This window comes from Gouania willdenowi, chromosome 14 (genome assembly GCF_900634775.1).
Source record: "Gouania willdenowi chromosome 14, fGouWil2.1, whole genome shotgun sequence".
In the NCBI taxonomy this organism is placed as follows: Eukaryota; Metazoa; Chordata; class Actinopteri; order Blenniiformes; family Gobiesocidae; genus Gouania; species Gouania willdenowi.
Window position 1 is genome coordinate 18,851,473 of NC_041057.1, and position 14,298 is coordinate 18,865,770.

General features: G+C 38.8%; 1 protein-coding gene across 1 annotated transcript; it reads left to right on the forward strand.

Moving 5' to 3' along the window:
• Window positions 1–1,537: 1,537 nt before the first annotated feature.
• nufip2 (nuclear FMR1 interacting protein 2) lies at window positions 1,538–12,770 on the forward strand. The gene is made up of 4 exons (XM_028466680.1): window positions 1,538–1,948; window positions 5,397–7,055; window positions 8,259–8,291; window positions 8,400–12,770. Exons 1-4 carry the CDS (start codon window positions 1,798–1,800, stop codon window positions 8,450–8,452), a joined length of 1,896 nt encoding a protein of 631 aa, XP_028322481.1. The 5' UTR covers window positions 1,538–1,797; the 3' UTR covers window positions 8,453–12,770.
• The last annotated feature ends 1,528 nt before the right edge of the window (window positions 12,771–14,298 follow it).

Sequence of the window (14,298 nt, forward strand, 5' to 3'; positions counted from 1 at the left end):
AGCGCCACGAGCTGGCAAAAGGCTTCTTGCTCTCGTAGTGGCTACACTACGCGAATGCCACGTGCCCGTCAATGACCAGGGACCCTTGTCATGCGTAGGCATGCCCCCGCGCTTTCTGAAAATGTATAGTTCACGGAACTCAAAAAGGGGTAAATATTGTTATTGGGCTGGAATACTATTCTTTCTTTCTTTCTTTCCCAGTGTTGGAACCAACTCACCTACTTTTCACCCACTGAACCATTATGTAGAGTTTCAAAAATTCAAACAAAATTCATTTGTGCACCTCTCTAATTTCTGACCAATTAAAAAATGTCAACACAAGTAAAAAATGTTAATAAGACCACGCCAAAAAACACAAAGAAAGTGCACAGCAAAGGTGGTACTGCGAAGGCGACGCAACAAAGGCAGCGCGGCAAAGGCAAAGGCCGTTTATCGCCACTTGCAGCTATATTTCTTCTTCTTCTTCTTGTGTACATTAAAGTAAAATTGCTACTCCTCTGTTATTCGCGAACAGATTGGGCTGAAATTTGGTAGGTATAATCTATGGATGTGTATGCATCGACGTTTGGAGCTCTTTTTTTGAAGACCCCGCCCCATTTCCGATAATTTCCAAATTTATGGGAACATAGTCACGTTTCAAAGATAATTCGATGTCGATTATGATTATACTTCGCAAAATTTGAGTTGCGACAGTTGGTGGTACCGAATCATTGACACACACCAATATATGAATGTGGCCCATTACTTCATATGTACCATGGGGGTGCCAGGGGGCCCCATTCTTTACATGACTACTCCTCCATTAATGGTTGTTCAATTGGGATGTAATTTGACATGAACAGTCTATGAGCGGATGTCAAGAACTTCTTGGAGACCTTTTAAAACACCCCGTAAATATTGACCAGCAGGTGTCCTCAGTGAGCAACATTTGTAATAATAATAATAATAATAATAATAATAATAAACAATTGTGTGTGTGTAATTCAGAATTAAATTTGCATTAGGAATTGAGTGTTTACAAGGTCAGTTTAAAGAGGATTAAACTTTTATTCTGAATTTAATTTCCTATGTGAACCACCCATGAAAAAAGCTACTTAACCTCTCACTTTTCTATAGCAAGACATACTTCCTACGGGCACTGCACTAGTATTTTCAATGCAACAAGTTGTTCTCCTCATCAGAAGAGTAGCAATGCAAATGGATATAATACATAAATATAGTCAATGGCCTAGTGAAAACTAAAAAAAAAAAATCACAACAAGGTCTTAATGGAACTTGAGACGAGCAGAATTTAGCCCGCGGGCCGTTTGTGTAAACCATGCAAACAACGTGATAAAACGCACAATGCACATCAGTCGGCTAATGTCAGTTCAAATGTATAGTTTTGCAGCGTCATACAGTGTTTTTTGGAGCCTATTCTCAGTAATCCTTCCCCACAGGGAGTCAGTGTGCACTGGTTGGAGACGTGGCAGCGCCTCGAGTCATATGATTTAGGTTCATTCACCAACCCCACCCTGAGCACATTTCTCTGGATTAGACTTGAGACTATCACATCAAAACCCACGCAAAGACTCAGTATATCTGGCCAAACAGTCCGTGCATAAGTCAGCACAAACACACTCCGTGGGTTTAGGTGACGGAGACCACCCCAAACAGTGCCATTTTTAGACTTTTACTGCTGACGTTTACAGAGGCTTCACATAACTTCCGCTGGAGGCTGCTGGTGATTGGACTGCCCTGTGTGTGAGCGAGCAGCTAACACATAGTGGTCGGAAAAGTCCCACATTCTTCATTTCAATGGAGGAACAGCCCAAAGACCGGGCACCAGACAGAGAACACCACCACCACCACGGGGAGGACAGACACGCTACCCGACACACACCGAGTCTAAAACATGATCAGAGCCACGTCCAGTGCCAGCGTCAGGAAACGCCGACGAAGAAAACAGGTTGGGCCAACCGGAAAAGTTAGCCGTGGTCACTAGCTAATGTCAGCGAGCCGTGTAGCATCGAGCTAACAAATGACTGCTTGGCGTGCAACATCAACCTTTGTTCTCTTGTTTACGTGTTTCAGAGAACTATCGGAGTAGCTTTGGCTAAGTGTGAGCTAGTGCATAGTTGGATGGATAGCTCTAGCGTTAACTAGCCGCGGGGTTAGCATGCTGTGGCTAGCATCCGTTGCGTGACAGTTGTCGCTGGTTTGACATATCAAGGATTGACCTTGTGCGCCGGATCCACTATTCCTTTATTTCCACCTAAATGCTTTTAAATCCACTCTCTTCACACCCTCTTGTCACTGTTTGGCGTGTAACGAGTGTCTGAGTGAAGTTAGAGTGCTGTCTTTTCCTATCACAGTGCATGTGTGTCCACTTTGGGAAACCGAGCCGGCTCCGCTGGAATGTTCTCGGCTGCCATTTCCTGTCGGCCATGTTACAGTTCCCACTGTGAGCTAATGCTACTATTTACTCTGATACACTGAAAATGTGCAGCCGACACATGTGACGTGTTGGTATTCATTCATTCCCTACTCGTGTGTGTGGCGTGGAGAGGCTGTGTCACCGCCATCTGTCTGTAGTGAGGCTGGAGAGGACTGCTGGTTGACATTAGCTAAAGCTAACGCCTGCCGCCTGTCACAGGCCTGTTGCGTGTTGTCCACTCAACGTAAATCCTTGCTAAAAGTCCATTAGGAATGCTGTGTATCTGAGTACTGGCAGATAAAAGCCACCCTTACTGTATATTTGTTTAATAGTATTTATCCTATGCTCACTAATACAATAATTGCGGCTCATTTCATTCAGCATATCCTACAGTCTCTTATCTCTGTATCTCTAGACTAGAGAAACACCAAAAGCTTAAAAATGTTGTTTGACTGGCAATCCTAGTAAATTCTTCATAAGCTGCACAAGTTCTTTAGAGAATATTCTTTAAATTCATCAGATCATTTAAGACCTAAATCTCCATGAACAATTGTAGCATGTCTATTTTTACTATTTCAAAGCCTATTTGGGTTTGTAAAGCTTTTTGGGAGGCAATACCATGAGATGATGTCTAAATTTAAATAAAGCTGGGCAAAAAAAAAAAAAAAAAAAAAAAAAAATCGGTTTATCGAATTTGTAGATTTTTATTTTGCAAATTCAAGTTAAAAAAAACTATATATATATTTATTTTATTTATTTCTTACGCCACAGTTTTTTTGGACTTTTTTGCATTCCGTCCTTGTGTTATCATAGCATGATGTGAACCAGCCCCCTCTTTGTTTACATTTGTTTACCCTTTGTGTGTGTGCCACATGCATGTTTAATTCTTTATTTGCACTATGCTGAGATGCTAAGAGTTTATTATTTTTTTAAATTGTAATGTTATGTTATAGAATATGTAGTTATCTGATTTCTTAATCAGAAAATTTAAGCTGCTGTGAAGTTGCTGTTGCACTTTTGCTTAAACCTGGGTTAAAGCTTGAAATTGTCGAGTGTCAGAGCCTCATTTACTTTTTATTTTGGGATTGTTCTATGCATTTTAACTCTTGAGGACAATCACAGCAATAAAGTTTCACCTTTGACAATATATCTGCAGTCATTTTTAAGTGCATTGAAGACAAAATACAGAATCTAAGCTTTTCTTTAACAAATCTATTTTTTTTTTTTTTTTTTTTTAAGGAAAAATTGCCAGCCCTAATTGTAAATTAATGCCTCTTTTGTTGGTCTGCCATAATTTCAGGCTGCACCTTTGAATACAGCAGTGGTTCTTAAACTTTTTGGAGGTAGTGAACCCAAACCCTGCGTAATTGGAAAAATAAAATAGGATTTATTCAAAACATTTGTATTTAATTTGTATTTGTTCTATACTCTTATTTTTTATGTTTAGAATTAAAATGTAACAATTTCATTGTAATTCATCTTTTAATAATCTAGTTTCTTATGAGTGTGTTTTGACCACTGCCAAAGCTTTGAGACCGTCTTAACAAACTTGTTGGGTTTGATCTAACCCAGGTTAAGAACCACTGTAATATGGAGTCCCAGTCTGCCATGCCCTGTCTATTTATGGCTCACTCTCAGTCCATATGTGTCCCATTAATGATAGTTATACACCTTGAAACAAGTATTGTATAATTGTACATCAGATGCTTCAAAGAAAGTTAAGCGTTAGGAGACTTGCATGCTAGCATAAATTTAAATAATACATTTTGTAGGTTGTTACCTGGAATGATGACACAAGTAGCTATATTGAATAGTTAGTAGGGATGTAACGATTAATCGTAAGGCAGTTAAAAATCGATTCATAGGTATATCGCAGTACTTTTTTTAACCACCCAGAAGTGTTGGCGGCGAGCGAAATCTGCTAATACTTTCTTTCTGGCCATCTTCTACTCTTAAACATATTCATAAATGATTCCCTACCCCTTTAGCACCGAAGGAATATCTGTAATATTACGTGAATATCTGTAAAAGTCACGTTTTTCTATTAGCTCTGTCTGCTAGCATAGTATCTCTTCTTCACTGCAAAATATCTGCATGCCAACTGACCACTGAGTTACCAGCGCCCTCTGCTGGTCCAAACAAATTTCTGACCTAAATACAGTAAATTTACTGGTTTTTTTTTAAGTCCAATTGTTAAGGCACAAAATACATTTTCAGTTGCACTTTTAAAAAGAAAAAACTATTATGCAGTTTTGTATTGTTTACTATAGAACCAGAATTTAAATAATAAGCTTCTTCTTCATTTGTATTATTCCTTTATTTATTTCATTAAAGATTTGTTTTTAGTTAAATTGCATTGTTTTGAATGCAAAACAATGCATTGTTCCCTTTATCAAGGGATTATTTTGACATTGAAATATAGTATAGTATTTTCCCAAAAAAAAAATAGGAATATTTTTCAGTCATTTATATACAGTCCCATTTTGTAAAATAAATCGCGAGAGAATCGTATCGTGAACCCAGTATCGTGAATCGAATCGTATCGGGAGTTGAGTGATTAGTTACATCCCTAATAGTTAGGCTACATTTATGAATACAATGATTAAAAATCTAAATTATACTGTTTGTATTTGTACTTGTCAGTCTAGTTTCTGTGTATAATGCCTAATAAACCTTTGGTCACCAGAAAGTAAATGTGAATTTTAGCTTCTTCTAGGTGGGAAATTGATTGTTGCTGATTTCAGTTCTTTTAATCCTTTTGAAATGACTTGTTTTGCATGTCTGGCATTGTTGATCATAATCAGAAAATCATTGTGCCACATTGATTCATTTATCTAAATATTTGGGTTATTTTTTTTTTGTCTATTTACTATGTATTTTTTTTTTTTTTTTTTGTATTAGCTGCAGTTCTATGCAGATTTTAGTCAATAATGGTTGAATTTTGTTGTCGGGTTGAAACTAATTTTGCTTTTGTTTTCAGGCATTAGGAAAATTACCAACAGTGACGAGGAGGAGGAGAAGAATCATCATCTGTCAGAGCCATATCCCCTCTACAGCAATGGTAGCAGACACGCAAGTAATGCCAATGTGAAGCAGAGGTCGGCCCAGAAGGTCTACACGACTATTGCAAAAGTAAGCAGCAAAGGGCTGGACCATAAGAAGAATATGGACCTTAAAAATGACAAGGAGAAGACTTTGGATACTACTCATCATGAAGGCCAGTCTTTGGATAAGAAAGACTCTTTTTTGCTTCAAAATGGTGTTGGGAACTGTGGTTTGATTACAAATGGCTATTCCAGCAAGGATAATGACGGCAGTGGCTCTGAAAGTAGTTATACCACTCCCAAGAAACGCAAGACCAGATGTAATGCTAAGAACACTGACAATGTGATCAGGGAAAAGGAGGAAGACATGCTGCAGGACAATACTATACATGACCTTGGGGCCTTTAATCTTGAAAAAAGTGAGACAGGAACAACCTCCAGGCCTGAGAACTTTCGGGTCACTAATAAAGTTGAACAGCCGTCAGCGGCTAGACGGGCTGTAATGGAAGTTTCAACTGGTGACTTCCAGAGAAAAAACTCTGATGGTAAACAAGTTGGAAAAAAGACTGAGGAGAGGCACAAAGGCAAGCTACCTTCAAAAGAGGACTCATGGACTTTGTTCAGGCCCCCTCCGGTGTTTCCTGTGGACAATAGCAGTGCTAAAATTGTTCCCAAGATCAGTTATGCAAGTAAAGTAAAAGAAAACCTCAACAAAGTAGCTCAAGGAGGAGCCGAGGCACTATATCCTCTGGTCAGACTTTCACAGGTCCCAATGTCTGCTATGAAAACTATCACCTCAGCTAGCTTTACTAATGGTCCGCTTTCTGGAAATGGAAACGGTTGTCCATCAGTAGGTACCTTCTTTGCTCCTGCTGCTAGTAATAATCCACCAGCTCCATCTATCTCAAGTGGCGAGAATGTAGCATCTCCTCTGGAAAGTAATTGTAGCTCTTCAACTAGCCCAGTAGATGGAGAGGCGTATGAGCTCGGAAAGTGTACTCTTCTAATATACCCTTTAAGTATGCAACCTGTGCTACCAAGCGCTCGCCACCGTGACCCACCGGCTGCTCAGACAAATCAGAAAGCCCTGGTGGACATCTTCCAGAATCAGTGGGGACTTTCCTTTATCAACGAGCCCAACCTGGGCAGCGAGGGAGGAAACGGGAAGGCGCCTGTGGAAGATGCATCTGTGGTCTTACTCCAAACTGGGGCCCAGGCTGAAGGGGCCAAGGTGCCTCAGCCCTGTTTTGACGTTAGCCCGTCTTTCTTGGAACCGGGTATTTTGGTTCAGGACCCTGAGAATAGGACTTGTGTCCCCTGCAGCTTATCCATTGGCTGTTCCCCTGTTTGCATGATGAGTAAGGGGGAGACCAAGTTGCCTACTTGTCATAAGGACAAAACAAAACTGGAGGCCAAGAGTGCGGGTTGTGCTGCACTGGCTCCCAGTAAAGACAATGGTGCTAAGCCTGTGCATGGTCAAATAACCACTGTGTTGTTTGGCTCATCTCAAGAGCAGGCCGACTCTAAGGACATTGGCAGGAGGTGTAGCTGGAGCACTTTTGACGTTAAAGCTGCTGTTGCTTATCACACTAAAGGTAACTGTTATTACACTGTTCAACAAATTCACTTGGGAAATAATTTCACCATCAATTTTTAGTGACCGTGGCATCATTTATTGTAATTGGTGAGAGCTTTTGATTGTGTTTGGATACTAATGATTCAGCTGATTTATCTGAAACAAAATTTTATTTAGAGACTTACTCACAGTTTCTCCAAACGACATTTTGTTCATCATCCCAATTATTTTTAACACTAACTGGACTGGGGTAAAATGTAACCGTACCCACAACCGTTAGCAGATGTTTACACATGTTTATTTAAAGAAGAAAAAACAGAAACCTAGCAAATTCTTTTTTCTACATATTTTTCTTTGTTAATTTCTTTGTAAAAGCATCTAAAAGAAACTAAGGTGACTTACACTTGAAAACTAAAACTAGCAGTTACATTTCTTAATTTGATGCATTCTAGAAGGAATATTCATGTTTTTCCAGGTACTCCAGTTTTCTCCAAAACATGTACAGTATGGGGGTGGGGTGCACCCCCCCCACCTAGTACCGTTTGAGAGCCCCCACTACCCTGACTAGGAACAAGTGATGAATACATTATGGAATATAAAGACTTAATTATCATAATCATCGTAGTAAATCGGGCATCAAAATCGTTTTGTTGTTGAGAATTTTAGAAACACAATATAATATAACTCAAATATTATCCATCGAACTGTGCTTTTCATGCTGTTATGAGAAGTGGTGAGAACGGTGACTCTTAAAATGAGTACTTTAAAATAAAAATATATCAATATAGACTATATTGTACCTGTAATTTTCTTTATCATCAAAATAGAATTTTTGATATTATCCAGGCCCAGTATGCTGTATAACATAGGCTGTGTCTGTGTTCATTTGCCGTATCAATATACTGACATTCTATCTGTATGCAGCGCCTCTATTTAGCCAGTTTAGATCACGTGATAGATCAGTCATTGGCCAGTTTAGATCGAGTGATTAAGACTAAACCTAACCCTAGAAATTGTTGCAATATTGGGTTATAACCTAACTCTAAGACGCTACGTACTTATACTTTGGTAAACGTACCAATAGCACCGAGGGTTGTCCGTATAGACACTTTCTATAACATATAGTGAAACCATGCAAAGAAGTTTGCTGGATGCTTTAAAAATGGATCCATCATCATAATGTGATACTGCTGTGATGAAATCTTTGTTTTTTTTTCTGCAGAAATGGAATTCATTTTCAACTTGCAAAAACAAGGTAGGTCAAGTTTTATTCTATATATAAGTAATAGACGTGTCAAAGACATTAGCGCCTCCTACTTTACAAAAAGGTCAACTAACCTGTCCTATCTGTCTTCTGCTGTAGATCCAAAAAGTGTAGTGGTTTATGATGAGACTAAGGACGGGCCTGATCAGTGAAGTAGATGGTCTACAGTGCTACTCCTCTGCTGGATGCTGCAGTAATCTTCCGTGGAAATCACAAATCCTGTCGGAGAGACAACTGTGAAAACTGATAGTTTAGCATGACAGACTTACTTTGGAATCTCTGGTGGAATAACAAGACTTCCTTTGTGGGCATCTCACAAACACGTGTGTGCGCACACAGGCTTAAAAAGGAGTTGATTGGTGCCTCTCCAACGCGATGAATGAACTCTTGCAACTTTGAGCTGTAACAGTGACCGTCTCACGGCTCTTTAGGGAAAAAGTGTTTTTAAAAAAAACCGTGTCTGGACGACGCCTCCCTAAGCCTTTACGCTGTCGAACTGTGGCAGTCTTCAGCCTGACTTTGGGACGCCTCGGCCATTTTCTTTCTTCATTCATTCAGATAAGTTCTTTGTAGATATGTTGGACGTTATACTTACACAAGCCTGAGCTCATCGTGGAAAGAGAAGAACCTGCAAAGAATGCCTTTAAATTGGTGCAAATGATGCATAGATGGAGTCCTGTGATAATTCAAAGTTTCACTAGTAAAGCGCCAAACAAGAATGGAGAACCTCGTCCTGAATCATGTTTAGGAAAATCAAAGTCAAAGCCTAGAAATTAAAATGTCATCAGTTTTATTTATGTTACTTTTTCTGATTGACCGCAGGTGTTACGTCCTTCAATGTGACCTCAGCGCACAGATACAGAAGTGCCCAGCTTGAAGGAATACTCTCCCCTTCATTTCATTTTATAAGTACGCTAAAGATTTTAAAATCCGAATAAAGGAAACCTTTTAAGTCGTAATATTTTATACATTTCATTAAGCGTCACAGAGTGTTGTTAATGTCTGCTTCATAAATGGAGTCGGAGCTCAGTGACAAACTGTTAAAGGGACAGTCCTTCCAATGAGGTCTTCTGCGTTTTGTGCTTTTTGTTCTGCAGCAAGACTCAGGAAGTCCAATCACATTTTGTTCAGTAGTTGTTCTAAAAACATGTTGCTCTTTGGATTAATTTTAATTTTTTTTTCTCTGTGTGTCATAGAGTGAGCTAATGGCATTACATTTGTTGCATGTTTACTGGTGGAAATGATTGAGTTAAAAGTGGCTGTTCATCATTACTCAAAGATAACAGTAACACAATCGTTGCAATACTAATACAGTCCCATTATCCCCCCCTTCCAACCCCCACCACTTTGTCAAACTGCATATAAATGTGAAAGTGAGTTGTACTGTTATATTCTACTGTCGATAACAATTTACATTTGCAAGCTAGTGTGCAATACCAGAGTTTTAAAAGTTTGTGTGGAGCTATATTAAGTATGACGCCCGCCATGCTGGTGTTGCCTGCATTTCAGTTTCTTCCAAATGCTTCGATGTGGTTCAGTTTGTTGCACAATTTTGTTAAAGAGGGAATCTCAATAAGACGTTTATCACCATCTCAAACACAGGATCAGTTTATTCAACGCAACAAAGGAGACGTTTATGTTTCTGTTCATGATTTGGTTACCATGTGGATTATTATTAGCACTTTATGTGAGCTAATTGTTTTTATCTTCTAATTGCTAAGAAATCAAATTTTTATGTAGTGACTAAGTTTTCCTCGAAAGAATGGCTCTGCGCTGTTAATTATCAGAGTAGATAAATACAGAATTATAAAATGTAACTCAGGTAGTGTTGATAAAGCCATGATGTGTTCAATATCATTGTTTTTTGCCAAATGGTTCCTCCTCTGTAACAACGTCACTGGTGTTGACAAACACACGACATGCTTACTTTAGAAGAGAGCCATGATCTAGTGTGCCGTCATCAATCGTTTCAGGCTCTGAAATCAGTTTTTAAGAGTGTATCCCCCCACCCCCCTTTTCGTCAAGCCAAGCACATTGCTCCACGCGCTGATTTCCAAGTATGCCATGCTGGAACTTTCAATGGCTCGTTATTGCCCTCGTGTTTTATTTTTTGGAGTATCAGTTTATGTTTTACAGAGGTTTGCTCAATTCTATGATCTGTTGCTGCTAAGGTGACATTGCAGCATTTAGTTTCAACATACAAAAATTTGTTTTGGCTTCTGTCGCTTGTTTAGTAAATGTTCCAATTCTGTTCTATGAATACATGTCTGTCTGCCACCAAGTAGAGAATGACTGAGGGGAAATGGATCTTCTTAGTGTCTATTATCTGCAGTTGATTTAATTCTTTGTTTAAAGTAGGCTTTACACCATCAGGATTTTTGGGCCGATCACCAATCAGTGAGTTTAAAAAAAAAACAATCAAGGATACGATCAAATGAATTCTGGTCGTTTAATTTATTTTTTTACGTAACGACCAAATTCCTTCGATACTACCTGATACAGATTCACGGAAAATCAAACGGTGTCATGCTTTGAAACCTAAATGCATCCTTGTGACTGTGAGGGAGTGGAGGAGTTGGCAATTTCATGCAGGACTTAAACATAACATTGCATGCACAAGAGCGTCATGGCTCCGCTTTTAAAAATGCGATGCAGACAGAGCACTTGCAGGTGTAAATGTGAGCGTAACCATTTAATTTAGTTCCTGAACAGTGAACTATGTCTACTATAAGAGTGTGAGATGATGCTGCAGAGGCAGACCACACTGGAACTACGTGAAGCCTCCATCAACTTTAGCGGAGCAAAGACTTATTTCCCGACTGTTGCTTTGCAAAACCTGCTGTTTATCGTCCGTATTCACAAGTGCACAGCGGAGGTGGGGCACACACAAGCACTTCCGTGGCCACCATCACCCTGAATTGGACAGAAGTCTCCGGTATGAAAGCGAAAGTACAGTAAATGGGTGCGCTCCGCTCTCGGACTCTCCCTTTTAACATGCTCAGGCTGAATAAACTAAACAAGCATGCACACAAACACTAACAGCACACGCTGCCCACGCTTTCAGAGCCAGTAGACGGAGGAAGAAGTCCTGTGCTCAGCCGCTCTGCTCCAACCGAGAGACGTTTTTGGCGTTCGTGCGTAGGTTTTCACCTTTGTACACTAATGCGAGCAAAAATAATGCTGTCACGTAAAGCGAACAACTCTTTGGTGTAAATGAGACGACAAAACCATGCAATGGGAGCATCTCCAGAAAGTTTCATCACGACAATGACGTCATTGATCGGATTGGTGAATTAAGACATTACAGCCGATCACATTAATTGCATAAAATGCAAAATATCGTCCGATCTGATTTGTGTAAAGCCTAATTTTTTTAAGGTCATTTTTTGAGTTTTCTGGTTCTAATGAACAGCAACACAATCAGGACACAAAATGGTTCAAGCTGAAATGACTCGGTGGATAGAAACGCTTTTAAATGTTCAAACAGGGTGATTGAAATGAATAGTATGTGATGTGATGTAGTCCTACAATGATTTGCTTTTTTTGTCGTTTATTGTTTGAGGAGCTCAGTCTGGGTTCAGGGAGTGGGAAAGCTCTCTCCATGAGGCTTCTTTAATTGTTTGAGCACTTATTACAGCGACAATGCTGTACAAAATATGCATTTTAGTCACATAGAACTTTATTTAGCATTGTAGCCGGCAAACCAAAAAGTAAAGTAAGAAGAGAAAGGGCTTGTTGAAGCAGAGAAGAGGTTTAATCAGTGATTTTTTTTTTTGAGAGGAGCGGTGAGGCGACTTGACTGTTGATGGTGTGTAAAAGCCTGATCATGTGGAGTTTTCTATATCCACCCCCTCAGGATGTGCAATCACCTCAAGGACGCTAATGGTGGCTTCCAGGTTGTGAGTCTATCGGGTGTGTGCATAGCAAGTTCTTCCTATTATATGCAAGTTCCTCGTTTATTATTATTAAAACAGAAAAAAAAAAAAGATCCTCGTTTCATGTTAAGGTGCCTGCGTGGGGGAGAAAAAAAAAAAACACAACTTTAACAGCAATTTTGATTGTTTCAAATCAGCTTCCAGAGTTTCTGTGCCATTGTTTTCATTTTGTATCGCTTTATGTAGATTTTTCTTTCTTTCTTAACAGCAAAATCCTACACTTTATTGTTTGGATGCAACATTGACTAAACAAAAAGCGATTGAACATTTCGTCATGTTTTCTTTTTCTGTCTTTTTGGCAATGTATGTTGTACCTAGTCGTGTGACTTCAGAGCCAAATGCGTTGAGCAGATGAGAGAGAGCTGTTGTTGCTGTTGTACATGTTTGCCAGGCCGTCGTCCAGTTCATGTCTGAAGTAGCACATCATTTCTTGGTTAAAATGATTAAAACAAATGAATATTTTAACATGTTTTAAAGGTGTTTATATGTTTGAGTTGTAACCTAATTTATCCATAGTTGCACAAGTAGGATGAGACTAAAAGGAAGAATTGACACAGTTAATCAGTTTTTTTGTTTTTCAAATCAAGTCTCTCTCTTTTTTTTTTTTTTTAATCATTTATTGATCAAGGCTTATATAGACTTATTTCCCCCCCCTAATAGCTTGAACGTTAATATATTTAATACACAATAAGTTGATAGCATTTCTTTAAATGGTTGTGATGAGATGAGCGCTGCATTCAGAGTTCCTCTTTAATATGTTTTATAGCCGTTGTTAATCTGCTTTCACCAAAGGTACATTACTCAGATGTTGAGCTACAGACCCTGGAATCACAGAGAAATCATTGACTTCCCACTGAGTAACATTCAGGACTGAAAAGATTCCTTCTGTAGCAGTCGAGCGTGTTACTGTGTGAGAAAGAACAGTTCTCCAATTTCTTTAAAAGGAAAAAAAAAAAGCTGAAAGTGCTGCTTCATCATGGAGTACTGGCTCATCTGTAATGGGTAATGCTGGACTTGGTGTTTGTGCTTCATTTCTAAAAAAAAATGTCCCTTTAAACTGTTGTTGCCTCGTGTTGAGATGTTTCAATCGAGGGGTTTTTATTTTTGCTCTTACCACAAACCACAGAGAAATTGTTTTTTTTTTTTTTTTTCTGTCGACTGGGCTGGCTGTTGTGCGTTTCTTCAGATTTTTTTGTTGCCCCTCTTCCTTAAACACGAGGCAATAGCAATTTATTTCAATGTCTTAAACCATCGGATTTTTGCTTCTCTTCAACTCAACACAAACATTTTTTTTTTTACAGCATGATTATAATCCCCAAGTTCCAAACGATGTAATATGAGTCGATTTCTGAAAGAAAAACAAAAGCTAGTGTTCACAATTTTAGTTTCCATTAAAATGTCAAATTTTCATGAAGGAACTTGTGTGTTTGTGTTATTTGTCTGACTCAATGACTTTCATCTGGATTGTTCAGACGTCCACCATGGTTTAAATGGTCAAACAAGCACATGTTTAGCATCTGATTGAAAACTAATGGGAATCCAACACTTACAACTAATAGGAAAATGCACTAACACAAAAAATGGAAAAGTGACATCACTTTAGAGAAACTGTCCCTTTCTATGCTGCCCTTCTATCAGTGTGTTCTGATTATGGTCCAATGTCTCCCCCTTGTGGATATATAATGAACACCCACTGTGGCTACAAAACCATTGGCATTCTGTTTCGTGTTTCAAGGAAAATTTTTCTCAAATCTCCATTGCTTTAGCAAAATTAGATATAAATCAATCATGGCCTGAGTCCCTTGAAAACAATCAGGTTCCATAATTTAAGTTCTTTATTTTAAAATCAACATCAGTTTCTCTTTTAAGTTTTAAACCAGCTTTCTGAACTGAAAAAGGTTTTCTCTTTGCACAGTGCTTATGGGTTTGATGTTCAAACTAAGGTCACTATGCTATAAACACTATACCAAGTTTTGCTTTGAGAAAAAACATGCCTCTATGTTGTTTTAAAGGTTACACAACAAGTATCAACCTAGTGACAAATGCAGACAGAAGAAAAAAAA

Excerpts from the sequence above, each read along its gene's own strand:
- nufip2 (XM_028466680.1), top strand. The coding sequence starts at position 1,798 with ATGGAGGAACAGCCCAAAGACCGGGCACCAGACAGAGAACACCACCAC. Across the intron at positions 1,949-5,396 it reads AACGCCGACGAAGAAAACAG|GCATTAGGAAAATTACCAAC; the intron begins GTTGGGCCAACC and ends TTTTGTTTTCAG. Across the intron at positions 7,056-8,258 it reads TGTTGCTTATCACACTAAAG|AAATGGAATTCATTTTCAAC; the intron begins GTAACTGTTATT and ends TTTTTTCTGCAG.